The sequence below is a fragment of the Sminthopsis crassicaudata genome, chromosome 2 (genome assembly GCF_048593235.1).
Source record: "Sminthopsis crassicaudata isolate SCR6 chromosome 2, ASM4859323v1, whole genome shotgun sequence".
Taxonomy (NCBI): domain Eukaryota; kingdom Metazoa; phylum Chordata; class Mammalia; order Dasyuromorphia; family Dasyuridae; genus Sminthopsis; species Sminthopsis crassicaudata.
The window spans coordinates 149389664-149417068 of NC_133618.1; the positions used below are offsets into that span (position 1 = coordinate 149389664).

Here is a 27405-nt window from a genome sequence, read left to right on the forward strand (position 1 = left end):
TGTGCTTCTAATCCTAGTGGTTTTTATCAGTCCAGCCTTATTTTTGAGGCTGATTTAACTAATTGGTATTGAGGGAAGAAGGGAGCTTACAAATTTGTGTATCTTCTCTGCCATATTGGCTCCGCCCCCCTTTCCCTTACTTTCTTTTTTTATTAATTTTATAATTATACATTTTTTTGTACCGCATATATGCATGAGTAATTTTTTTTATAACATTATCCCTTGTATTCATTTTTCCAGATTTTCCCCTCCCTCCCTCTACTCCCTCCCCTAGATGACAGGCAATCTCATACATTGTGTTACAGTATAACTTAGATATAATATATGTGTGTAAATCCAATTTTCTTGTTGTTCATTAAGTATTGGATTCCGAAGGTATAAGTAACCTGGGTAGATAGACAGTAGTGCTAATATTTTACATTCAATTCCCAGTGTTCCCCTACTTTCTTCTCATCTGCTTAATAAAACATTTTTTTCCAAATAAATAAATAAATATTGTTCCCTTTAATGTCTGTGGCAGATGAGTTGAACAATTTCAAATTCATAAAGATTCTTGAATGCTACCTTTCTTCCTACTATACTTACATTTGATTTGGAAGCAGATCTGCTTGTAGGTCGTTCACCAAAGAATCTTATTCCCATGGTTTTGTTTTTAGGCTGTGTTAATCTAGAAAGGATTGGAAATCTTTTAAATAAATTTAAGTGGCACAGAAAAAAGTCAAATTTGTAAACAAGACAAACTAAATAAAATGAAAAGATGAAAGTGACAAAAAAAAAAAAAATCAACTGTCCTATTAGTTAAGAATTCTATCAATATAGATAACCTTTAATCAGTGAAACAGATGAAAGCAAAATTTGATTTAAAAAAAAAAAAACAAACCCAAAATAACTTAACTAATTTCTAATGCAAAATTATAGATTTATTCACTTGGAAGGATAAATTAGGGAATCCTAAATATTCCACTTAAAAGCTTCAACACAAAAGGAAAGGGTTTGGTAGTAAATTGGATAGCATGGCCTCCCTTTCTTCACCTAGGAATTCATTTTTTCTTTCCAAGATTTTTCTGCAGCTCTTCCTGTTCCTAGAAAATGAGTTTTCTCTCATATCTTGAAATGCCCTATTTCTTTTATTATATCCCTGTAAGAAAATTTTCATTGAGTTAATGGAGCTAGGTTAGACAATCAGTCTCCATCTACTAATGAACATTCCCTAGTTAGAAAATGGCTTCCCTTTGAAGCTTTGGGTAATGTAAAACCATTTTCTACTTTTTAAAATGCTGTGAATTTGGAACTATGCCCAAAGGGCTATCAAACTGTACATACCTTTTGACCCAGGAGATTCTCTACTAGGTCTGTATCCCAGAGATCATAAAAAAGGGAAAAGGGATCCACATGTACAAAAATGTTTCTAGCAGCCCTTTTTGTAGTGGCAAGGAACTGGAAACTGAGTGGATGTCCATCAGTTGGGGAATGACTGAACAAGTTATGGTATATAAATGTAATGGAATAGTTTTTCTACAAGAAATGATGAGCAGGCTGATTTCAGAAAAATATGGAAAGACTTACATGAACTGATCTTAAATAAAGTGAGCAGAATCAAGAGAACATTATTCACAGCAACAAAATGATCAGTTGGGATGGACTTGGCTCTTTTCAACAATGAGGTGATTTAAGGCAATTCCAATAGACTTGTGATGGAAAGAGCCATGCACATCCAGAGAGAGAACTATGGAGACTGAAGGTAGATCAAAACATAATTTGTTGTTGCTATTTGTTTTCTCATAGTTTTTTTTTTTTTCTTTCACCTTTTGATTTGATTTTTTTTGCATAATATGACAGCTATGGAAATATGTTTAGAAGAATTGCACATGTTTAATCTATATTGGATTGCTTAGTGTCTTTGGGTGGGGGGAGGAAGGGACAAAAATTTGTAACATAAGGTTTTGCAAAGGTGAATGTTGAAAACTATCTTTGCATGTATTTGGAAAAAATAAGAAATAAAATGCTGTACTAATTTTATTCTAATTAGAATGAGGGATAGTTACACACTACATATCATAATCCATGAAAATGTTCTTAGGCCTGTTTTCTTATCTGTAATATTATCAGTTCATAGATTTGAGACTGAAAAGCTGTAGATGACACCCAGTCTAATCTCCTCTTTTTATAAATGAGGAAACTGAGGTTCTGAGAATTTAAATGATTTGTCTAAGGTCACAAAGATGGAAAGTAACCAGACTTGAACTCAAGTCCTTTGATTCTAAATCCAACTTTTTCCCTCTCTACCATATGTACAAGGTTTAGACAAGATGATTGCTGAGATTCCCTACAGCTCTAAATCTTTGAAACCTATAGGAATATATAAGGTTCCATTCTGCAATCCAAATTATTATTGTAACTATGTTGTTTTACCCAGCATTTTCTTTACTTCCATCTTCAAAGATGGAAAAGGCAGGTGACACAGAAGGGACATCATTAACTCCCCAAGCTTCCAGGGGCTGTAGAGTCTCTGCAAGACAGTTAAGTACAATCAATTTTAATGCTGTAAAAAATGATGCATTTTTTGTTATACTTTATTAAATGAGAAACTAAATAGGTTTTTTGGTTCCTGAAACCAAGTAACACTATCAACTTTTCAAATAATTAGGTAACTAGTTCAAGTTTTCTTATAAATAAAACACATACAAATAACTATAAGTTTCTTTCAAATATAAATGTCTTTAAATATGCATACTATATATATACATACACATATATATATAATTATTATAAAATTATTATTTTACATGGCTTAAATTATAGGATTTTTAAAAATTCATTTTTGATTAATATTTGACAATGGCTGACACTCTGTATGTTTAGTTTTGTTTTAAACTCATCATCTTTCCTTCCAAATTGATTCTATTTCCCCATTTCTGACAGCAATCCCAGCATTTTTCTAACCATGCTGGCTCCAAACCTCAATTATTTCTAATGTCCTCTCTATCCATATTTAATTGGTCACCATGTAGAAATGATTCTTCCATTATGAAATATCTCATTTCTACCTTATCCTTTTCTTTTCCACTGAGGGTTCATGTGTTTAGGTTCTTATTACTTGCTGAGACAACTGCAAGTCTCCTAAGGGGTCTCTGTCTAACCTTTCCTAATTCCAATTAATCCTGTACAATCACTACTCAATTAATCTAATGCATTATTTTCATCATTTTACTTCAGTACTGCTTAAAAAGAAAAAATCTCCCAAAGCCTCTTCAGCTTGACATTCTCTGCTCTGGAAAAATCTGATCCCCATATCTATTTTTTCAGCTTTATCTGTTAACAAAGGTAATTTCCTATGGTAGTTCTATTTACTGTCTGACTCATAGGATCATAGAACTAGAAGGGACCTCAGACACTATTTAGTCCAACCTCCTCATCTTGAAAAAGGAAAGAGGTTGAGGGAGTTAAAATATCTCGCACAGGGTGACAGGGATGATAAAAACCATTTGGCAGCATGTAAACTGAAGTCCTCTGTCTAATACTCTGTATGTTTCCAGCCTAGAAGATCCTATTGCTTTTCTGTTTTTGGAAGTCCACTTTAGGTTGGATCTTCTTTGAAGCCTTTGCTGGTCACCCTAATCCACTCCACACTCTCCCTTTTTAAACTTCTCTTGTCCTTATTGTCTCTGTCACTTAATCACATTGGTGTACTGTGGTTCTTCAGTCATTCACCCATGTTTGGTTCTCTGTGACCCTATGGAACATATTGTCATTAGAGTTTTCTTGGCAAAAAAAATGGAGTGTTTCGCCACTTTCTTTTCCAGTGGATTAAGGAAAAATAGGTTAAATGACTTGCCCAGAGTCATACAGCTAGTAAGTATCTGAGGCTGTATTTGAATTTAGGTCTTCCTGATTCTAGGCCCAGGGCTCTATCCACTGAGCCACCTAGCTGCTCCTATTAGTTTCCTGCCTTAGCAACTAGACAGTAATTCCACCCAGACCAGAGACTATGTCTTTATAATTCTTGATATGCCCCATAGACCTTAATACAGTGTAAACTCAATCAATCCATATCTAATGAAATGAATAAAGGAAGTCATTACTTTGGGAATGGTCCTTAAATATATCATCATCTTGATTCATAGAGGAAAGTTTATCTTCTTCAACAGAAACTTCAGGATGTGAAGTTTCCTGAAACATATTCATTATAAAACCTTAAAAGAAGAAAGGAAACGTTAATTACAAAATGATTGCAGAATAATTTTCATTAATCCATGGCAAGATGTAGTCTAAAAGTTCCCTTACCTAGAGCTTCTTTGGTGTGAACTGTGGGTGAAGGCTGGACTTTTGATGGTGTAGCCTGTATCATTCCTGATGATGTGTTGGGTGTTACATGAGAAGTAGTTACACCAAAAGCTGAAGATGTTTCAGCTAATATAAATTGTTTAAGAAACAATTAAGAAACTGTCAGAACAGCACCAAAATCATGAAGGGAAATAAAAACTTTCAGCAAAGATTTGCTACTATTACTCTGATAACCTTCATTTTCACAGCATTTTTTCTTCAAGGCACTTTCATAGAGGAAAAAAGAGGGCCAAGATCTTAGACAATGGGGCTCCAGTCTCCTCTCTGCCACTGTTTTGTTACACAACTTTGGGCATATGTCTGTTTTACTCTGAGTTTTCTCACCAGCAAAATAGGGAGATTTAAGTAGATGAGCTCTAAGGCCATCTTCAGCTCTAACAAACTCACCTGAGTTGACTCTTATTTTTAATCTTACATCATTTCTGAGGATATAAACTCTTATCTGTTTTATAGACAAGGATATAAAAGCATAGAGAAATTGCTTATAATTGCAGCAAGCTAGTAGTAGAGCTAAAAAGAGTCTCATCTCCTGCCTCTCACCCATTGTTTTTTATTACCCATATTTTTCACACTGATCACTTATTAAGTACCTCCAACAGGCAGGCATTCTTAAGAGCCTGGCAAATATAAAAATGAGTCTCTCCCTGAACCTGAACTTATATCCTTTTATGGGGATACAGCACATACACAAATAGATGAACAGAGGAAATATACAAAGTAAATTGGGACTGGGGAACATTTAACTGAGGAAGTCGGGGAAAATTTACTCAAGGTGTTGACACTTGAATTGAGTTTTGAAGGAGCTAATGGTGTTAAGTCAGAGAGGTGAGGAAGAAGAATGTTCCAGGTCCAGGGGACAAATTGTGAGATTATTGAGCATTGTACTGACAAAGTAGAAAGACTCATATAGGAGGGGAAAGGGTGCTTTGTTATCCTGCACATTCTGTTAAGTAAAGTTTATCTTGTATGTAAAGACCTATAATTACCTCCAACAAAAAAACATACAAAAATATACAGTAACCCCTAAATTCTAAATAGATTAAATCCAGGCCCAAGGCTACCTGAAAGATAGAGGTTTCTTTTTCCTTTGCCACAAAACAGACCCATTTGCAGTCAATAATGAACTGGAAATAACTTTTTATAAGTAAATTTGATTATATGAGTAATTACCTTTAATCTGTGGTCCAGTATATAGCCTTGAATCATAAGCATTTTTATTCACATATCTAATGGAAAAAGAAAAAAAAAAGTTAATTGAAGTATAAGAATTACTATATTAAATAAATTCTCAAGAAAGAAGTGGTCAGACTATAGTAATAAACTCCTCCTCCTTCAGCCATTCTTGATTCCAAACCAGAGAGTGAACTTTTTAAACATTCGAAAATATACCTGAATCAATAGAAATGTTGTCTCTCAGAGAAAAATGTCCACTATTAAATATTCAAACAGATGTGTTATTTCAATTTGAATGTTTCCTCTAACAGTAAAGGAAAAATGTTTCCTCTAACGTCTATGTCTGTCCATTCTGTGTGTGTTCTCCTGTAAATTTGTCATAGAAGGTACACCCTATGTACTAGAGGCCTTCCTTCTTTTCTCCTGTCATTGTGAGGGTGAGAAGGGAGCATGTGGGTTGTCCAATTATCATCCCTCATTTCTCTTTCTATCTTTCTACTCCTGCAAAGTTTTTTATGGATTACACATTGCAGCCTGCTCACAACTGTCATGTGTCTCTCTAGATTGCTCACTGTGTGAAACTCATTTTCAAATCTTTGGATTCTTTCATGTGCCATATCTCTGATTTATACACTATTACATACTTTATGAATTGGGTATTAAATGCAAGCCTCAAAACCAGTGATTAAGCATCACTTATAGCATTTCCAATGATACTTCCAGAATCCAGAATTAGTCTGGTATATGAATACATTCCTAATCCAAAATGATTAAGTACATTTACAAAGGATATAGAATCAAGAGGAGAAAAACTCCCCCAAAACTTCATTAAAAATATATTCTAATTTAACTAATCATAAAGAGAAATTGAAAAGTTTTTAATTGTTCAGTGAATTAAATTCCCTATTATATCATTAAAAAGCTTTTTGAATTCCTTTCCTAATTTTTTAGTTATTGGTTCACAGATTTCAAAAATAAATGTGACCAGGAGATAAAAATGACATTCAGAATATTTGTCCCACATCATTTTCAACAAATTAAGAGACAAATGATATGACTTTAGGAGAGTTCCTTCAATAGCATCAATCAATTGCTACGAACAAAAGAATGTACACACAATCTCCTTTTGATGTGTGGGAAATGGGCACCACTCCAGACATACATGCTTTGTTTTTAGAAATTTAGAATAAAAATGTTAAGAAATGTCATAGGAACATAATTGAAGGAAAAAAGGTGCTACAGTCTGGAGAGGAAAAGATTTTGGGATTAAATGAGACATGAGTTGCCTTTAAGTATCTGAGGAATTATTATGTGAAAGAGATTAGGTTGCTCTACTTTCCCCTAGGGAGTAGAATTAGTAATAAAAAATAGATGTTGCAGAGGCAGATTTTGTTTTGCTATCTAGAAAAACTATGGAACAGAACTTTGGAGAACTTAGGAGATATTGGATTTCATTTCCCAAAAAATAGTCAAGCTAAGGCTGAATAGATTTTAATATGCCACAGAGGGAGGTACTGTTCAGGTATGAGTTAGACTCGATAGCTACTATATTGTCTTTTCACTCATCTTCTGTTCTACTCTGTGATAAGGAATATAGATTGCTATATATAATTATAAACTGATGCATAAAAATACCACATTTTTTTAATATAGGAAAAGGAATACTGTGGCAAGTCACTCTGGAGATAAAACTGTAACCATTCTGATGAGAAAGACACTGCGCAGTTTTGCTAGTGTAGAAGTATAATGATCCCTGAAATCTGTAACTGAGGGAAATTTTAGGGTTGAAGCAGTAATGTGGAATACAAGATTTGATAAGAAGGCTAGTCAGTCCTGTGAGAATAAAGCTGGGAGGCAGATGTGACACAAAGTTGTTTTCCAGGCAAGACTGCAGCTCCACATGGAGAAGGCTGGTATCAGTGATGTGAGAGTTGGGGCTAGTTGAGTCCAGGATTCCTTACTAGTTAGTTGGTAGATTTTAAGGTTAGTTTAAAAAAATTAAGAAAAAATGTTGGGGATATATTTCTTTTAATTGCTAGTATCAAAAATACTTTTGGCTTAAATCTATTGAAAATAAAGGGGCTCTATAAGACATATGCTTGAAGTAGCAGGCGAGAAAGATTACAGAAAAGGGAGAATGGCATGCTCTAGGGGAGATTCAGGATTTTGGCCTAATCCTTTCTCTTCTTGCCAAAAATTGTTCCCATTTCCTCAGGGATATATACAATGTAGAATTAAAACCAAATGACAATCACATATTTCAATAATTAATAAAAATCAGAAATCTCTTAAGTATAAGTTAAAAACAACTTGCAGAATCTCTCAAAATTAAAATCTCTAAGACATTATATGGTTTTACTTTGGCAGAGAGCATCTTAGATATTAATTTCACACAATTCCCCCAGGAGATTAAAAGAAACATGTATGAAGAGATTGTGCATCAGACACTTTTATGTGGTTTAACAATTATCTCTACATATCCAAGTTTAATACCACCAAGCAAAGATCATTTTAGTTTAAGAGTTGGATTTTCTTCAGTAAATATCAAGAAGTATCAAGCTGACTTTTAATGTGGAGAGAAAGTTGGGTTTAAGAAGGAACCATGAACTGCAGTAAACACTAAGTTTCTTTTACAGTAAATCTTGGAAACTAGAAAAGATTTTAGAATAATCTAGTCATTCACTAATGCAACTGTTATTTTTATAAATGTGAAAAGTAAAAAGACTATTTTATACATACGGTTCTCTAAGTTCCAGAGCATGGGAAGACACAGAGGGCTTCTGAAAAGGATGAGGCATAATATTCATGCTGTTCTTGTTAGCTTGTGCTTGCTGATAATCTTGATCTTCTCCAGGATCTTCTTGCATTTTGCTGGCATCCTTTCCACATACTGTAAGTGGGAAGTCTGTTCTTGACTGGGGCCTCACAGAGATGGGACAGCTAACATTTTGATGGACCCTTGGTAATAATGAAGTAGTAGGAATAGTCTGTGCTGGGAGTTGCACAACAGAGGATGCCATTAGCTTTTGGTCTTTTGGATTAACTGAGGGCTGATGATTTCTGGCTTGATATGGTCCAGTTGATTCTCTTGGCAAATTTTCACTTGACCTCACACATACTGAATGAGCCTTTTAAAGCAAATTTTAAAAAGAAATTAATTTTTAAATTACTAAGGAGATATTTTAATCTTATAAAGAATATTTTTTTCCTTGGAACAAATGCCTTAAACTACTGGATATTTTCACTTCCCTTTGTTGCTATTAACTTGGATTTAAAGAATTCTAATTTTTTCTGTTTTAGTTACTAAAATCTGTGTCACTGGCTTTAATTCTACATTCTGAGGAAATGAGGACAACTTTTAGAAAGAAGGGGTTTGGATAGTTTTAGAAGGAACTAACAGAATAGCCATCTGCTCTTCTCCATGTATGAAGATAACTTTGGCATCTTCTCAATCATAGACACCTGGCAATTAATCTATCTCCCTTCAGCAAAAAAAAAAAAAAAAAAAAAAAAGCTCTATTCAGATTATTTCATTACTAGTTGCAAAGAGGAGGGCTGAGGCAGTCATATGACCCTAGGCATATGACTTGACCCCTTAGATCCTCAATTTTGGTAAGTACAGGTAAAACTAGCATCCATCCCAGCTTTAACAATCTATGAATAGCTTCTATATGAATATGAGAATAATCTAACATTTGTCAGTGTCAAGGAACTTTGCAGGTAAATCCTAGAGAGTGCCGTAAAGCCACAAAGATGAAGTAATTTGCCAGGATTACACGATTATTTAGTTTCAGAGCTCCATTTAAATCTATCTTTCTGATTGAGCCCAGCACTCTATGTTTATGCTATTGTGTCTCAACTGTGTAATGTGTGTTATCTACACTTCTCTATACACAGATTTTGAATTGGTGACTTTGTTTCATTTTTCTTCCAAAGATAACATTAATCAAACACCTCAACTCAAATGTGTTAAGTTCAAACACATGTCAAACTAGAATCTTTTTTGTTTCTACCCTTACTGTTTGTTACCGAGGAATTCAGGAGAAGCTGTAACTATTGCTATCTCAGTACCTGACCTCTTTCTAAATTGTGACATAATGTTGAAACAGAAAAAAAAATCTAGCTGGCATATTGGATTAAAAATACTTTTGAAACTATGAAAGTTAACAACCAATAAAAGAGTTGGTAAATGTTAAAATAGAGAACAGCTTTTTTACACTAAAGACCAATTTTGGTTTTAGGAGAAAACTCAGTCTTTGACATGGAATAGTGTTGCCAATTATAATTCTGGGGGTCAGAGAACAGTAATGCCACATGCCTTTCTCTCTACATTTTAGAATCTTTTTCTTCCTTAAAAGCCCAGGTACCAGCTCTTTTGGAAGGTCTCCCCTCATTCTCCCAGCCCAAAGTTATCAGTGCTTTTTCTGGCCCCAGATTTCCATTTATTTTACTATGAAAACCATTCATCTGTGCACATTCTTAGCTCACTCACTTTTGCCCTGTGCAACTAAGCTAGAGGGCAGGGATGCTTTCATTTTTTATCATTATAGCCAAAGGGCTCCATTTGTAATAGATGGTTAATGTTTGCCTAGCTGAATTTACCTCAGATCTACCCTGGAGAGTAGCTGTATTTCCCTGTGATGTCTTCATCACTTCAGCCAGCTGCTTGTGAAGTTCATCCATTTTCTGTTTTAAAAGTTGGTCCTCAAAAGCATCGGCTTCCTTCCTTTTTAAGTATTCTTTGTCTTCATTCACTAGATTTATAAATACATTAAAACAAATTAATTTAAAGTCTTATATGCAAGATGGAGTCCTTAAGACATAATTGTATATGTTCAAAGATGATTTTCAGGACAGATTTTTTTTTTTTAAGCTATAGTAATTTCTGTGCTGCTCTCACACACACATAGACAGACACATATGTTTATTCATCCAATAACCACATACTAAAGTTTCTAAGAACAAATTTGGATGAACTTAAGAATAGTTGCTATAAACATAAGCATATATATTACAAGTTCTTGAGAAAAAGCATATATAGTACAAGTTCAGTGAGACCGACTCCTCCACAAGAATTAAAAGGAAAATGGTTATGTGCATTAAAAGACCAGTTTAGAATCATTTCTGAATGATTACAACATGGAAAGCAACTATTTACAGATTAACTTTTGTTAGTACTTATAGTTCTGAATTCAAATGAATGCCATATGTAACTTAATATTCTGTTATTTAACTTGGGTTTTTGGAGAGGAGGTTCTAGACATATGATTTCATCAGTTGTGGGGAACATTCAGCATGAAAACTTCTTGTACCAATCTTAGATCACAATGTTCTATAACTGATAATCTTAAGATAATTGCCTGAAGCCCTGATAAATCATGTGATTATTCCATGGTTCCAGTTGTTCGCAGGTGTCAGAGGAAGAGATTTGTACTTAGGTCTTTTGACTCTAAGGCTGGCTCTCTGGCCAATCGACCTCTCAAGTTATCCTACTCAGAAATTACATTTTTGCTCTCCATAATCTAGGCTTACTTGTTGCTGATTACTGATTTAGAAGTGGAGATGATTTTTGCAAACCAGGAGAGCCAGCAGGAAGTAGGGGAGGGTGAAGGAAGGAAAAACCACAATATAGTGAATAGAATACAACAGATTCACATTTCCAAAGGTCACTGAAATAGGAGTAGTTTTATTTTTACTTCCTCCAAAATTCATGTTATCACAATAAATTCCAAATTCTATCTAAGGTTTCTGTAATATGAGGGGAAGATTACTATACATAGACTGTACATAAGAAGGATGATTTGATTCACCCTTATGTTTTACCCCAATTCTCAGAGTAAGTAAAAGTTCACTTTTATTTCTTTGCTAACAGTATTTACCCTGGAAAACACTCATGAACTTAGATGCTAATCATAGATCTTTTCTTCAAAAGAAAAATTTATCTAGAGATTTAAGAATACAACTTGTAGAACTCATAAGACCCTAAATATTTCAATATAGTTAGAATTTTATTCTTGTGTATACTTTTATCTACTGTTACAGATAGCAGCCCATCCCCATCTTCCTAACTGAACTCCTATGCATATCTTCTATAGATGATCTACCCAACACATTCTACTAGAGCTTTTTATGTTTTTTGGGTATCTACAGAGGACATGGGCTGTCCATTTGTTATTCTTCATTCTTATATAATTAGCCCAAACATTTCTTTTGCTATTGTATACTACTTTTGCACTCAAGTCAAAAAAGTTCAGACTATCCAAGAATTTTATCCAAGATCTTTAAAAAAGGAGAATGTTAGTAGTAATGGGCAATATCAGTATAAAATGGTACAGAGGAACATAATAACAGATTACATGAGGATCACCCCATAAACTTATGTAAAATAGAGGATAAAAATCCATAAAACTCTTGGAATAAGACTCAACTAAATCAAACCAAACCAAGAGTATCACAGATGAAACTGGAAGTGGAAAATATAGAATGTGTCAAACCCTAAGATGCAAAGACTACATCAATTAAACAAAGTCAGATTAAAAGATTAATTTTGATGAAAATCTTGGATATTACTGGTCTTAGACTGCTCCTTGTCCAGTTCAAGTAACTATTCTCTCAAATTGAAGAAAGCAGTGTATTAAGTAAATGTGGAAAAGCTATATGAAAGCCACAAGTCACTTGTTTTTACCATTATTATAGGCTTGGACACTGTATGATTATTAAGATTACTTATGAAAAAAGCTCAGATTTAAAATACTGGAGATTTCTCAGATTTAGAGCTCTCTTAGATTTAAACAGATTTCTCATAATTAAAACAATGGAGATGGGTACATTGTGGCCAATTTGATGTGACAAATTAATCTAGCTTAGGATTAGTGTTTAATATGCATGACTATGATAGGAGCAATATACTCAGTCTATAACAAAATACACTATATGGGAAGAAATTTACTTCGTTTGACTTAGGAAATTGTCAGAATCTCACAAGCCGAATCTTAAAGTGCACCCTTAACTGCTTATCTCCTTAGTATTTAGGAGACTGCTCTTTAGCTCTCTTGACAGTAACTGAGAGCTCCTCTCTGCAAGTTCTCATATAGGAGGCAATTGCAATATAAGCTGGATCACATTACTCTTAAGATAAGGAATAGAAAGTAAAAAACCCAAAAAAATAAAAAAAATTCACAATAATAAATACCCCATTCTTTCTGTTTTCTCATTTGCATATGCTTCTGAGCTCTTAGTTCCTCGAAGGATAACTCTGAATCGCCACAAATGAGCTTATCTTTGCAGTACATACAGATTTGTTTGATTTCACTTTTGGATGCCAGAGAAGATTGCTGGACTGAATAGCCTGATTTAGAAATGATGATACGTTGTTCTCTGTAATGGAAAAATATGGTGCATACATTTATTACTGTATATTTCATCCTGCTTTTCTCTAAAGCAAACCAATTATTTAATGCATGGATTATACTTGCATTTTTGATTCTTTATTGTGAGTAGATGACTGCACTGCAGAAGGAAATGAACCCTAAAAAAAACAAAAACAAAAACACACACACACACATACACAAATGGATTCTCTGTATTAAAATACATTTTTATACAACCAACTCTGCCAAATAGTTTGAAACTAATAAAAAATCAAGTACCTTTTTTTAAACCAAGTATATATTCAAATATATATTACCACTAATGTTTGAGATTTTTAATCAATAAAGATACACTTGTGACATTAGCCTCAGGAAACCAAATATACAATAAAAATTAATCCAATACATCACTTGATGTGGAAGAAGGGTATGCAAAATCTCTTAAGACATCCATTAATACATAATCCTAGCAATGGTCTATCACAGTGGTGTCAAACTCAAAGCTAAATCAAGTCAAAACAAACCTAAAATAATCTTGTTCAGACTGCATGGAGTGGGATGAGATTTGCATCTGTATTGGGCAATGAATTTAACACTCCTGAGTATCAAATTGATATTGATTGGACTGGAGTGTAAACTTGTTGTCTTTATCTGCTGGATTAAATACTCTCCTCCCCAAAATCTGGCAATAACTTAACTATATTTTTCGTGGCAGGTTTTTCACCAATCAATAAAATAATGATATGTAATCTCAGAATGTCAATAAATTTCTTATTAGCTACAAATTAAAACTTTACCAAAGGCAAAAAATTTCTCAAAAGTCTCCTATATTTTCTATATTTTATTAAGTGCTTAATGGCCAGCAACTTTGGGTAATACAATTACTAGTTATCCCATGAATCTAAATAATAAATTTATGTATTTATTTATTTTTGCTACCTGACTTTTAGGAATGCAAGTTGGGTCACCATTTCCTTGAAATGATCTTTTTGTTGTCAGTTGATTTAATATTTGAGAATTGCGAAGAGGTTCTGAAGAAAAAGAAATGGAGTTAGTCAAATTAAAAACTCATAAGAAGCAAAGCTATGAAACAAAAGATTAGAGATATATTTGCAATAAATTTGACAAGGAAGACCATAAACTATTCACACATTGCTCATTTTTAGTCATAGGCCAAATAACTACTTTCGTTATTTAGTGAATGCTTCCTAGAGACTATCTTCTAATCAGTCTAACCATTCTTCTAATTAGTTCTAATCACTGCAGGGGATGAAAGTTTAAAATTTTTTAGTAAGCTCCAACTAACAATACAGGCCACTTTGAAATTGCTGTTGAAATGTGGTCTTTTCTACAAGGAGATGAATTTATTCATTATCAAGTAGCACTTAAAACACATAGTTTATTATTTAATTTGAACTAAACAAACTTGTATATCTAGTTGTAAATTTTTTTTTTGTTTGCTCTGTAGTAACCCATACAGTCTAGTATCTTTTGGTACATTTCTCTATATAATATTTGTTGAATTAAATTTCAGAAATGAGATAGAATTTTTTTAAAAGTATGATCCACAGATTTGGATTTTTTCTGACTTCTCATTTTTGAGGGATCTCCAATTCAATAATTATTTACCAAGTAACTATTAAATGACCAATACTATGAAATATATAAAACAAATGCAGACAATCCACATGGACAAATGTCTGTTGTAAAAAAAATCAACCAACCAACCAACCAAAAGAACCAATTTGTGAGTCTTTTGAAAATCTATCTCATTAGTATTTAGGAGATTGCTCCTTAGTTTCTTCTTGCCTCTGCTTTTAAATCCAAGGAAACTAAACCTAAAAGCACATGCCCAGGTAAGGCTGGCCTATGAGTTTGGTAGAAGCATCTGATCCCTTACCCTCCTTACGGCTAAAAATATTTTCCCACATGTAACCTGAATTTTTTTTCTTACTTTAAGGAAAATTCCCCAAACTAGTGATTTAGTTCTGCTAATAAGCATCTTAAGGAAATATAAAAATCTCTAAGATTAAAGTGCTAGCTACCAGTCATTCAAATCTTTGTGGGAATTAGAGCAGTCTCATTAAGGAAATGAGATTGACTTTAGGGGCCAAAGAATTAGGTCATTTTGTAACATGAAGGACTCTGAGGGGAAAGACAAGTATGGGATACTGAATTGGAGGAAAGGGGAGTTTCACAAAAACAGCAGATGCCTAGGGAAAGAGAATTGGAAGGATGTTAAATTAATTTCATCTATTTTAAAATTTTGCTTAGGGCTATCTTTCTATTCAGTAGTGGAAATCATTTACGTTTTTGGCTTGCCTGGTTCCCAAGAACTATATCTCAGGAAAATAATACTATAGCACAGACACACTTTTGGTATTTTCCATTATACAACTAAATAACTTTACAATTAAACTTGCTGAGCTAACTATGAAGTAAGGGCTAACTATGGGAGTATTCCTTGTTCTTAAAGAATGCTGGCTACAGGGAAAGAACCTATATTTACTTTGTATTCTCCTATTTCACCTAGTATAGCATTCTAGGTATTAAAGACTATTTTTATGTAAATTAGTAAGAACTTCAACTTAGAAAAAAATAATTTTACCTTGAGCTGGCAAAGCTGTTCCAGTGAATCGGTTCTGGAATAAACTAAATTAAAAAGGGAGTAGGAGTCAATAATAAAATTTAGTCCAAGGTAGATATCACTTCTGAACATACATTGTTGTTAAAAGGAAACTGAAACCGAAACAGACCTATCGAGATACTGATAAATTTGTGTAAATATGACATAAAATAATAGGGTTGCTTTGGAATAAACAGACTTTACAACTGTTCATTATACCATATAGGTTAATGGCTTTATTAATGAGTCTTATCACCATGAGTACTCTAACAAAAAAAGATTGCAACTCTTCCATATTTCATCTTATGCAAGTCTTGTCCATGACTTTCTCTAAAAATAGTCATAAGTAATCTATCAAAAGTGCTAGGTCTTCCTCTTATTTTATTATTTTTTTTTAGTTAGTGGTTCAGCATCTTGGATGTTCACATATCTTTTATAGCTCCTTATTCTTGCTATACTACTAGTCAAATATTCTTTTTTTAATCATATACACTCTGGATTTTGTTGTTGTTGTTACTTACATGATCACAGTTTTAGAGCTGAAAGAGAGTTAACTTTTTGCATACAAGTTATCATTGGCAATATGTTGCAGGCTACTTATGTCCCCTCACTATCCTTTGGTCCACCTGAAATATGGAATTGTTTCATATGGTCACATTATATCATTTGCAGCCATGTAAAAAACCCAAAAGAATACTGGTGTAAAAAAATTAAGTATATGCATCAACAAGCAGCTCAGGGGATCACTGAATGTTCTATACTGTCACTCTTGTTACTCAATTTGGACCCATCTTAGTGCCATCTTTAGTGCCTATCCAAGTTATGTCCTAATCAATTTGGGCTTCTGCTTAACTTTATGTCATAATGTTGGCAACATAAATTTTTCATTTGCTTTGCTTTTGCAATGAGAAAGGTTAAGTAGATTTCCTTTGAAAAACTATATCTTGCCCAAGAAGATCTAATATTCAAGGTAATCAGCATCTCTTCCACAAATGAGTATCTTTAGTACTGCTTAAAGGGAATTCTTCAGAGCATGTATCATGACCTTTAGCAAGCAAATTTTCTTGTTTGGATCACTTATTGTTGAAAACTTAATGTTAACTAAGGAATTTTATAATTGTGGTACATATTAGATAGACATTACTGAAGAATACTTAAGAATATGTCTTGTTGTAGTAGGTTAAATACCTTTTTGTAATTAGTGACAAACAGTGGGTTTTAAAGACTCCAAGTCAGTTGTGGGACTATTAATATGCTTCTGTTGTAGAATTGTCTGCAAAAGTTCCTTTCTCATGTTTTAGTCAATATATACCCTGATACATATATAAACTATTCTCAAGATTTTTAGGTATAAAAAAAGTTCTTAAGAGGGCCACTAAAATCTTGGTTACTTTTCCCTTCTTCATAAGTGCCTTTAAAATTCTATCCTTGAGGGGCCAGTAGATGGTACAGTGGATAGAGCACTGGACCTGAGTTCAAATTCGGCCTTATACACTTAACACGTCCTAGCTATGTGATCCTGGGCAAGTCATTTAACTCCAAATGCCCTAACCCCAAAAAATAATAATTAAAAAATTTTTTTCTATCCTTGAGAATTGCTCAAATAGCTCACTTCATACTTTTTAGCCATATAGCTAAAAAAGAGAATCAATCTAATTTAACTTAAAAGCAACATCTATGTTTGAGATATGTAGACAATATTTATTTGCTAAGAATGAGTACTGTATTGCACAATGTGGAGGATAGTGCTACAAAAAATAGTGCTTAACTAAAGCAGATTTAGAAATCTGATAAATTACCTGTACTGTTGATACAATATTTCTGTAGGTTCCGCCTGGTTTTGAATTCCTTTATGAAAAACATCATTGGCATGCTGTAGATCTCCTTGAACTTCAAAGTGCTTAGCCCAAGCTATATACAGAGCAGATGACCTGATACCAATCCCTTGGCTGTGCATATATTCAAAAAATTGATGAGGTTCACTGTTAAATTCAGCCTAGTTTAGAAAGCAAAACATTAACTTCAGATATTTTATTATAACATAGGAATTACTATGTCATTTTGCCTGATATTATTGCCAAAGACCCTAAGTGTTACGCTATAGGGCATAGTTGATCCCTAATGTCAACCTTAAAAGTTAAATATACTCCAAGTTTCCTTAGTTTTACCACTTCTGTTCCTATGATCCATAAATATCCGTTAAGGCTTAATTCTATTTGTAATTCTTCCTGATACTAAGTTTTTGAGATGAAAGTCACAAATTTGTTATCTGTTGTGTGAAGTAGTAATTTAAATTGTCCTAAAACTTCTGCTGTCAATTTTCAAAAGTTTCCCGCCCAGTCCCAGTAATCCTGGGATTTGGTAAATCGGGGTACTAATTATTAATATAATTAATGTATTTATCATTTCATTCACTTGCATTTCAAAATATTTCAAAATTCTGATCATGTCTTTGATTTGCCTTTGCCATTCCATTCTAAAGTCAAAGATTTGAATTGCTTCACCTTGATTTTTTAAACAGGCCCCTTTATTCACCGATTTGATTTTAGTTATCTTATGCTTGATTTACAATTTTTTTTATTCTACAATCAAAAAACCTATTAAGTCTTCTCCCCATAATCTTAGGTATTAATACTTTGAACTAAACTATTTATAGAGATTTTAGACTTATCTCACTTTCTAATCCATCCCTAATCTTTCCTAACCTTAACTAGTTTTAATTAAAAACTTTGATATTCTTCTTTTTCTTATAATAGCTTTTATTTTTCAAAATACATAGTTTTAAACATTTACCCTTGCAAAATCTTTTGTTCCAAATTTTTCTCCCCCCTTCCCCACCTCCTCCTTCCCCTAGACAGCAAGTAATCCAATATAGGTTAAACATTTGTAGTTCTTCTAAACATATTTCCACATTTATCATGTTGTACAAGAAAAAGGAGATCAAAAAGGGAAAAAAAAAAAAAAACAAGAAAGAAAAAATAAGCAATCAACAACAACAAAAAAAAGTGGAAATACTATGTTGTGATTTACATTCAATCTCCATAATCCTCTCTCTGGGTGCAGATGGCTCTGTCCATCACATGTCTATTGCAATTGGTATGAATCACCTCATTGTTGAAAAGTGACTCTGATAGTCTTAATGAAATCTATATTCAGTCATCTTCTCCCAACCACAGAACAGTTTCTCTTCCCATCCAACTTCTCATCTTTTCTACAAGTCTACTTTGATTTAATAAATTTTACTTAGTAATTATAATATTCTTGATTGCTATGAACAATTGAGAGAAAAACATTGGCGACCAAGACAAAAAGTCCTTTTATTAAAAATAAATAACTTTAGAATTTTAGGCACTATTATTAAATATCTTGACATTTTTGTTTCAACATACTCACAAATTTTACACAGCAATTAATGAACCTTGGATCACTGTGGTACCTCTTCTTATCCAAAAATGTCTTGACTAAACGTTCTAAAAGTGCTGATAAAAATTCTTTATTTTGAGCAAAATTCTCTTCTGTCCACTGTACGTATCTGAAATAAGGGTATTTGAAAAAATGTTTAAGGTTTATGATTCTTTGTTTTTAAAAGGTAAAAGTCGGGAAAGCTAGGTAGTGCAGTAGATAGAGCACCAGCCATAAAATCAAGAGGACCTGAGTTCAAATGTGCCCTCAGACATTTAATACTTCCTAATTGTGTGACATTAGGCAAGTTACTTAACCCCAATTGCCTCAGGAAAAAAAAAAAAAAGATAAAAGTAAACTGAATACTAACCTTTCCCACAGATCAAGTGGATCATCCCCCCTGTAGTTTTGTACATGGGCCTCAAACATTCTATAAAAGAAAAAAAAGAAAAAGAAAAAAAAAATTATTAAAACAAGATATCACCGTGAGGTAGTAAAAGTTAAAAAAAAATTTGTCTTGATTTTGTGTAGTACTTATTATTTATATACTTTGAAATGCAAGTTTAAAAATTAGGCCAAAATACAATTAACTAAAAATACTTCAAGACAATATTCAGTGAGAAAGTATTACTTTAAAATCAAATGTCTTAATATCAGATTTGCACTCCCGGAAAAAACAAAAACAATGCTTCTTTTCTGCTCTGGTCTGTACCTGACCCTCAGTGATGCCCAAATATCTTGCTATTTTTTATTTTGACATAAGAAATGTGAAAAATATGGTTTTCTATGGAAAACTTCACAAAATTATAATACTACAAGGTGAAGAATGAATTGTACAAAGGAGGAGTCTGAGGTATCATGAAAAAATTAAAAAGGAAAACTACTTTCAAATGAGAATAAGGATGTCAGTAAAAATAGGAAACATTTCATGGAGGAATTAATACTTGGTCCGTAAAGAGATTTCCATAGGTGGAAGGAAAAAGAACCTATTTCAAGCATGTGAGAAAAAAATAAAAGTATGAAAACCAAGACAACATGAGAAAAGGTGTAGCTGTGTTTGGCTCAAAAAGACCATAGATATATATGGAAATAGTGTGAGAAGGATGGAAAGGTATACTGAAGTCAAATGATATATGGCCTTGAATACTAACATAAATTGTTCCTCCTTTCTGTGTCAGGCAATGGAGTGTCACTGAAATTTGGAGGTTAATTCGAGGCTAAAGAGTTGGAACGAATCTCAGAGGCCACAGTGTCCGACCTACTAAATAATAATCCCCAACATATTATAGCTAATGATGTTCCCTATAAGTCTTCTGTTTTTCAGGCTACCTAGCCTCAGTTTCTTCAAAAGATCTCCCTAGGGCAAAAACTTCAGGCAACTGTCAAGATCTTGGACATTTTCCAATTGATTGATAACTTTTAAAAAAATAATATTCCAGATGTGATCTGATTATGACACTTTCCTAGTCTTGGAAGTAATAGCATTCAAATAGTGTTTTAAGTTTTGCAAAATCCTTTGTACAAGGGTATCATATTTGATCTTTCCCACAATTCTCGACCCTAAGGATGAAGGGTCACCAATCTAGTGAAAGCCTGCACCCTTAAATTTTTCTGATTCCAAGTCCAATGACTAGACACTGCCAAAGCTAACTTCCTCTTTAGCTCAAAAGTTTTCTTGACTGCCATGTTTATAATGAGCTTGCAGCCTAACAAAGCCTCCAAACTTTTTCAGATCTATAGCTATTTAGTTAACCTGAATTTTTAAGCTCAAACTCACTTTCTACTCTCTTATACTTCCATCTATATTTCAGCCAAATCATATTATTTAATATTGTTTTTGGTGTCCTGGAAACACCATATCCATAGAAACCACCTAGTTGCCTCTAATAAACATATTAAGAAAGTAAACATAGGAAGATTTTTATAAATTGAAACAGTAAGAAAAAAAAGAATAACATATACACACATATTCATTTATAGTTAATGACTAAAATAATGTAAATAAATATAGGAACAAAAGCAGGGACATGGAATAACTAAAATGGCTAGTTTTGGAACGGGAGAATAGATTAATGACTATTCTTCCCAAGGAGAGTCTTATCACTGTACTGATTGGTTTTAATTGTTTACAAAGAAGAGTTCAAAAGCTGGGGCAGGAGGGAGGGGAGACAAAAGGGCCTTTTACTGGTAAATTACTCAAGTTAAAAACAAAAGGAATCACCCAAAGTATTTTTTAATGATATAATAGTTTCTCTTCTGCCACATCTTTGTTTCCTTTACTTGGGAACATTCTACTCAACTATCTCTAGTCTAAATCTTCAATTTTAAGAGTTTAGAATTCTATAGCACCTTCATAAAGCCATTCCAAATATCCTCTCCTACCTGATGCAATTACTCTATGACAATCTATTTTAGTCTATTGCTATTTGTATTCACATAATATTATGAAAGCATAATAGACCTCACATATCAGCTGGCTAAGGGTAAGGGTGGACTTGGAACTGGGGCAGTATCCCTTATATTCCTCTTTTCACTATTAGAATATCAATTCCTTGAGGTTAGGGCCTATTCCTTCCTCATCTTAGTATTCCCATTCCAGAGTTTAGCATATGCTGTCTTCTACAAAGAATGTATTCAATAAATATTTCTTTAATCTTAGAGCTAGAAGGAATCTTGGAGATGATCTACTCCCTACATTTCATTTTTTTGATAGACATCACTATAACTGCAAATTGATCCTTCTATTGTTCTCTCTCTCCAATCTCTCCCTATCTACTGACCACTTCTTTACCCTATAAAAAATATGCCTATGCGCCTCCTTCCCATGTCAAACTTTTTCTTGCTGTCCTTTCCTATGACCTATCATATCACATCTCTCTTCCCTTTTGTGTCTAAGTTCCTTGAGCAGGTCTACTAACAGTGCCTTCCCTGCCTTTTCTCTAACTCTCAACTCTTCTGACTTCATTTAACTGCAGCTGCCTATTCCAAAATTATCAACAATTTCTCAACGCTTCTCCAATCCTCATTCTTCTTGACTTCTCTGAAACTTTGGGCATTTTTCTACTATGTTTTCAAGAAGTTGCTCTTTCATGTATTTCCTCCTACTGATCTGATTCTCAATATCCTTTGTTGGATCCCTATCTTTGTTATGTCTGCACTAATTATGGTTAATCCTCAAAGCTCTGTACTGGGTCCTTTTCTCCCACTGAACTATTTTGTGTGGTTATCTTAGCAGTTCCCATGGATAAATGATCATTTCTATGCAGGCGATTTTTAGATTTACACAGCCCTAACCTCTAGCCAGGTGGATAGAGTCCTAGGTCTAGTCAAGAAAACCTAGATTAAATACCACCTCAGGCATTTATTAGCTATGTGACCTCAGAGAAGTCATTTAACCCTGTTTACTTCAGTTTCCTCATTTGTCAAATGAGCAGGAAAAGGTGATGGCAAACCTCCTCAGTATCTTTGCCAACAAAAACCCACATGGAGTCACAGTCAGACATACCTGAAAAACAACTAACCTCTCTTGAGCTCCAGTTGCATATCTTTAACTGCTTATTGGATATCTCTGTCTGGATGTCCCAATCTTAAATTCAAATGTTCAACACAGAATTAATTTTTCCTCTCAATTTTACTTCCCTCTTATGTAGAGAACTACATTTGGTTCTGTCACCCAGGTTCCCAAGTTCAATGTCACCTACTCTACCTCTCTTCACAGTTCTTACGGGTTGATTCTTTCTTTATATTAACAGGGGTTCTCAAACTACAGCCGGCATAAGGACGTTTATAAGGCCAGCCGGTTATGGCAAATGGGCTGAGGGGCGGAGACAGAGTGTGAGTTTTTGTTTTTACTATAGTCTGGCCTTCCCACAGTCTGAGGGACAGGGAACTGGCCCCTATTTAAAAAGTTTGAGGACCACTGCTTTATAACATCTTTTATATAAGTTCCCTTCTCTATTCTGTCACTGCTGCCATCCTGGAGACTCTGCTCATCCCCCCACACCTGAACTAATGTTTGGTCTCCCTGCCCTAACTTTCTCCCCTCTCCAGTCCGGCTGAAGCCACTCAAACGAATTCTCCGAACGCCTGGATCTCTGACCACATCTCCCCTCTACTCATTAAACTCCATTGGGTCCTTATTGCTTCTGGAACCAAATATGAGATCCTTATTGTTTGTTTTTTAAAATTCTTCATGACCTGCCCCTTCCTGTCTTTCTTGATTTTTAAAAAACAATCCCCTCAATATACGCCCCAAATCAGTGATTCTGGTCTCCTTGTGGTTCCTTGAACAAGACACTTCCGCTTTTGGATTCTAAGTATTTTCTTTGGCTTTCCCCAATACCTGGAATTCTCCCCTTTCCAAATCCTATCTCAGCTTCCCTGACTTCCATCAAGCCCCCAAGTTAAATTCTATCTTTTTCTGCAAGAAATCTTTAAAAGTCCTTAACTTTGTTTTTTTTTTTTTTTTTTTTTCCTGAAATTGTATATAATTGTATATCTGTGTCTACCTACAAAGGGAGCCACATCCAAATATCTACATATAGTCTTTACTTAGCGGTTTGCATGTTGTCCTCCCTTTGTACCCTTAGTATTTAGCAGTACCTGGCAAGAAAGCTAATTAAGAGATGCTTATGTTCTCTTAGTTTAGTTCAATGCGCTTTGCATCATTTCATGCGTGTCTTACAAGGTTTCTCCAAAGCCGCCTCTTCTACATTTCTCAGAGCACATCAACATTTCATTGATTCTTCCGCCTTCTTTTTTGTTACCATTTCCCTGGTGTAGACCTCATCACCTCAGGCCTACATTTTTGCAGTGGACAAGTCTCTCCCTGATCCAGTCCCACCTTTGCTATGCCATCAATATCACCTTCCCTTTAAAGGTCCCGGATGTCTCGCCCGTGCCCCAGCAGAGCTCGCGAAGGGAACGACTCCGGCGGGGGGAGGCGGGAGAAGGAAGTGCTTCTGACATTGACAACAACAAATGTTCAGCCCCGGCCCCCACCGCCCCTATCGCCCTGCCAGACAGGGCCGCCAAGCCTAATCCTCGACTGTTAATAGGGCGCAAGCCTTTGTGAACTTAGGGGAGACTCGGGTTCGAATCCAGGCCCGGTCACTTGCTCCCTGCGTGAAACCGAACGAGACGCTCCATCCTCTGTAGGCCTCAGTTTCCCTCATCTGTAAAATGGGGGCTACCGGCTCTTACTCCTAAGAACGAAACTCACCCATCCTCCCATCGTTCGACTTAATATTCCCACCCCCACCTCCAGAAACTCACAGCAGGGCATGTTTTGGGTCGTCCATGATGTCCCCACACGAACACACACAAAACCCACACACAGACACAATTTGCGACAGCAGCCACCACCGGCCGGATTCAAATCTCCCGCGCAGGCGCAGCCCGAATCCCGAGCGTTCCCAGCGCGGCGCGTTCATTGGCTGAGTGCTGAAATTGCACCTAGCCAATCAGGATCGCGTTGCTGGGAGGGGCTTCTTCCTCGGTTAGTCTCGCCCTCGTCCTAGCCTATGGGCACAGGCTGTCTGCGCTTGCGTACAGCCCCCTAGTGAATGCGTTTGGTTGGAAAGTGAAAGCGCTTCTTCTTTCTCAACCTTAACGCTTTAGGGTATCTCAGGTAGGAGTAGAAGACACTTAGCGCGCCTTTTACTCTGACCTTCTCGCGTTACAGAAGGAAGCACGGAGCCCTAGAGAGCTTAAGGAACTCTGCAAGTGCCAGACGGACTCGTGATTGCAGAGTCCCGGTGCTTCCCCCAAGCTTCCGCTCGCGCGGGATGGGACGGGGTAGTATGGTGGTCCAGATCCCCCTTATTTTGTGCCAGAGGAAGCTGAAGCCAAGAGAGGGGGGCTCGCTTTTGCAAGGGATGTGCGGAGAGAGGAGAAAGGCAGACTTTTAATTTATTAACTTTTTAGTGACGATTAAATGATTTCTGGGGATATTAGATCCACTTAAAGTAAATAACGGACTGAGAGCATTTTAACTTTGTCACTTTCTCTGGAGGACCCTGTATCTATAGGTGATGGCACTATTCGGTCACGTGAGTGCCGTCTGACGCGACCCCATCTGGAGTTTTCCAGTAGTGGCTATTTTCTTCTTCAGCGCATTTTGCGGATAAGGAAAATTAAGCAAACGGAGTGGAGTGATTTGCCCAGGGTCACACAGCTAGTGTCTCTGTGCAGATTTGACTCCAGATCTGACACTATCAGCTGTGTTACCTGGCGGTCCTCTATCTACCGGCGGCGCAAGTGTGGTTAACCCCGTTTTACAAATAAAACCACTCAGAAGGCTCTTGTCCGTAGTTACAGTCAGAATTTAAATCCGGGTTTTCCTCCTTCTCTTTCGAGTCCAACATTGTCTTCATCACAGCCGACTGCTCTCTAACACCATGGTTTAACTAAAACCAAATGCAATTTCCTAATTAGTTGTTGAGGATGTCTCCTATTCCCGGAATCTTTCTGCAGATCCCCTAAAATTCCAAAAAAAGTTTAGAAGATAAGAGTCATTACATTCTTTGGAACTGACTAGGTCTATTCATTATAGATGCATTTATTATGATGCTTTTTTGCTATTCTCGCATCCATAAAATGAATATAATTCTTTTGCTCCCTAATTCACAGTTTCCTTGCTCTACCTGAGATTTTTTCCACTTCTGTGCCCAAGATCTAAAATAAGGGAAAACAGGAAGAATCTTTTTGTTCTCCAAAGTTTCTATCTGTAACTAGGTAAAAGAATCAGACAGTATTCCTTTCTTTAATCTTTTTTTACAGAAAACATAAGAATCAGAGATAGCAATTTCTGATTGGGTGATATAACAATATTCAAATGCAAAAAAGAAATCATAATCCTTAGCTTGGATTTGGAGCTTGTGTCACTAAATCTGCCTTACCTTATACCACTCCAACTTTAGCTAATTTGAATTCTCATTTTCCTGTATTTTCTTTTCAGTTTAACCTGCTTCTTACCCAAATGAATGTGCCAAGGGTTTGGTAGTAATTATAATAACATCAAAATGCAGTTTGCTATTTGCTTCCGTCCCCTTGCTTTGTTGCTGTTTCTTTTGGTGCCTCAAATTACTGTCTGCTCTTCTTTTGGAGGCCATTGCCACAAGCTACGGGAGAAGGGTTAGAGTGGATTTGGAAAAGTGAGAGAATCTGTCTTTTCTGTCACAGGCACAGTGTTGCTTAGCCATAAGTTTCCCTTCAAAAATGAGTTCTTATTGATATCAAGTTGTTTCATTTATATGCCCTCTCCAAAGTGGTACTATCAAAATTTCAAAAGTTAACAAGGTAACAAGGGTATAGAGCTAAAAATCTCTGGATTGAGATTCAAGAGACCTGGTTGTTAGTTTAACTTTACCACTAAGTAGATGTGTGACCTTTAAAATGTCACTAACTTTCAGGGTTCAGTTTCCTTCTCTCAAGTGAGGATATCTTGTATTCAGTGATTTTTAAATCAACTCTGGGAAAAAGATTATTCTAATCTACAAATAGATAAATCTATAACCATGTAATGCTTTTGGCTGTGCTCTGCACATAGTAGCTTAGCTAATGTTTGTTCTGTACTCCCCCCACTGCCTCTCCAGCCCCTTGTCTTAAGACTTCTGGAAGCTCCCAGCCGAGCCCTGCCTTGCTCAGCACACAGAACTCCTGGTCACATGCAACACAGAAATAATTCAGAGATGAATTCATACTATCTTTTAGCTTGATTAAGATAAGCTGAAAATTGAGTTAGGATATAGTAAGGTTCCCAGCACAGGAATTCTTTCTCAACCCTTCTTCATTCTAGTGCTTTTCTTTTAATGTTTTCCTATCTGTTCTATACATAGCCTATTTTATATATTTTCTTAATTGTTCATTCACTCATTAGAGGGTGAGTTTCATGAGGGTAGAGATTATATTTTGTCCCAGGGCATATTACCTGGCATACAGTTGGCACTTACTAGAGGCACTTACTGGCTGTTGACTGGGCTTACCCCTTTCTGTACTCAATGTATGGCTCAACTACTGCTTCAGAATTATACCCATAATACATCAATAAAGCCACAGGTCTATTTTTAAACTCTAAGTTGTTTCATTGCTTTAGACATGATTCTTACCACATCTGATCGTTAACTGAAACACTGACCTACTATCTCTTCCTTCTAAAAGGAGCAGTTTTACAAGAGAAGATGAGTAATTTGGATTGACAAATATTAGCTTAGAAGACACACTTCCTGCTGCTTGAAATGAACTTCAAAAAGTAGAGATAAGTGAAATTCTTTTTAGGGATACTGTTCTATTCTATTGTCCATGTTAGGTTAGTAACATAATCAACTGATTAAAGCTATTCTATAACAGATGACAATACTTTGTCAAAATTGATCACATAACCAATATTCATCTCCTTAATGATTAAAATTTTTTTATTTCTCTGCATCAACTTGAATGCAAACATTCTGTATAAATTTGACACAAGTAAGCAGAGAAGAGGATAGGCTT

At 35.1% G+C, this 27405-nt stretch overlaps 1 protein-coding gene across 1 annotated transcript in view; it reads right to left on the bottom strand.

Annotated features, from left to right (window-relative positions):
- BUB1 (BUB1 mitotic checkpoint serine/threonine kinase) overlaps window positions 1-24316 on the bottom strand; it is a 52176-nt gene extending 27860 nt beyond the window's left edge. Inside the window, exons 1-15 of the mRNA XM_074287670.1 lie at window positions 24190-24316; window positions 19286-19345; window positions 18907-19045; window positions 17313-17509; window positions 15496-15539; window positions 13827-13918; window positions 12993-13045; window positions 12710-12894; window positions 10120-10271; window positions 8257-8645; window positions 5515-5570; window positions 4285-4410; window positions 4083-4193; window positions 2413-2509; window positions 586-667 (exon numbers count right to left, since the gene is read on the bottom strand). Of these exons, the coding sequence (XP_074143771.1) occupies window positions 586-667; window positions 2413-2509; window positions 4083-4193; window positions 4285-4410; window positions 5515-5570; window positions 8257-8645; window positions 10120-10271; window positions 12710-12894; window positions 12993-13045; window positions 13827-13918; window positions 15496-15539; window positions 17313-17509; window positions 18907-19045; window positions 19286-19345; window positions 24190-24215 (1809 nt within the window). The 5' untranslated portion in view covers window positions 24216-24316. The remainder of the gene's footprint in view (window positions 1-585; window positions 668-2412; window positions 2510-4082; window positions 4194-4284; window positions 4411-5514; window positions 5571-8256; window positions 8646-10119; window positions 10272-12709; window positions 12895-12992; window positions 13046-13826; window positions 13919-15495; window positions 15540-17312; window positions 17510-18906; window positions 19046-19285; window positions 19346-24189) is intronic.
- Window positions 24317-27405: the final 3089 nt, after the last annotated feature.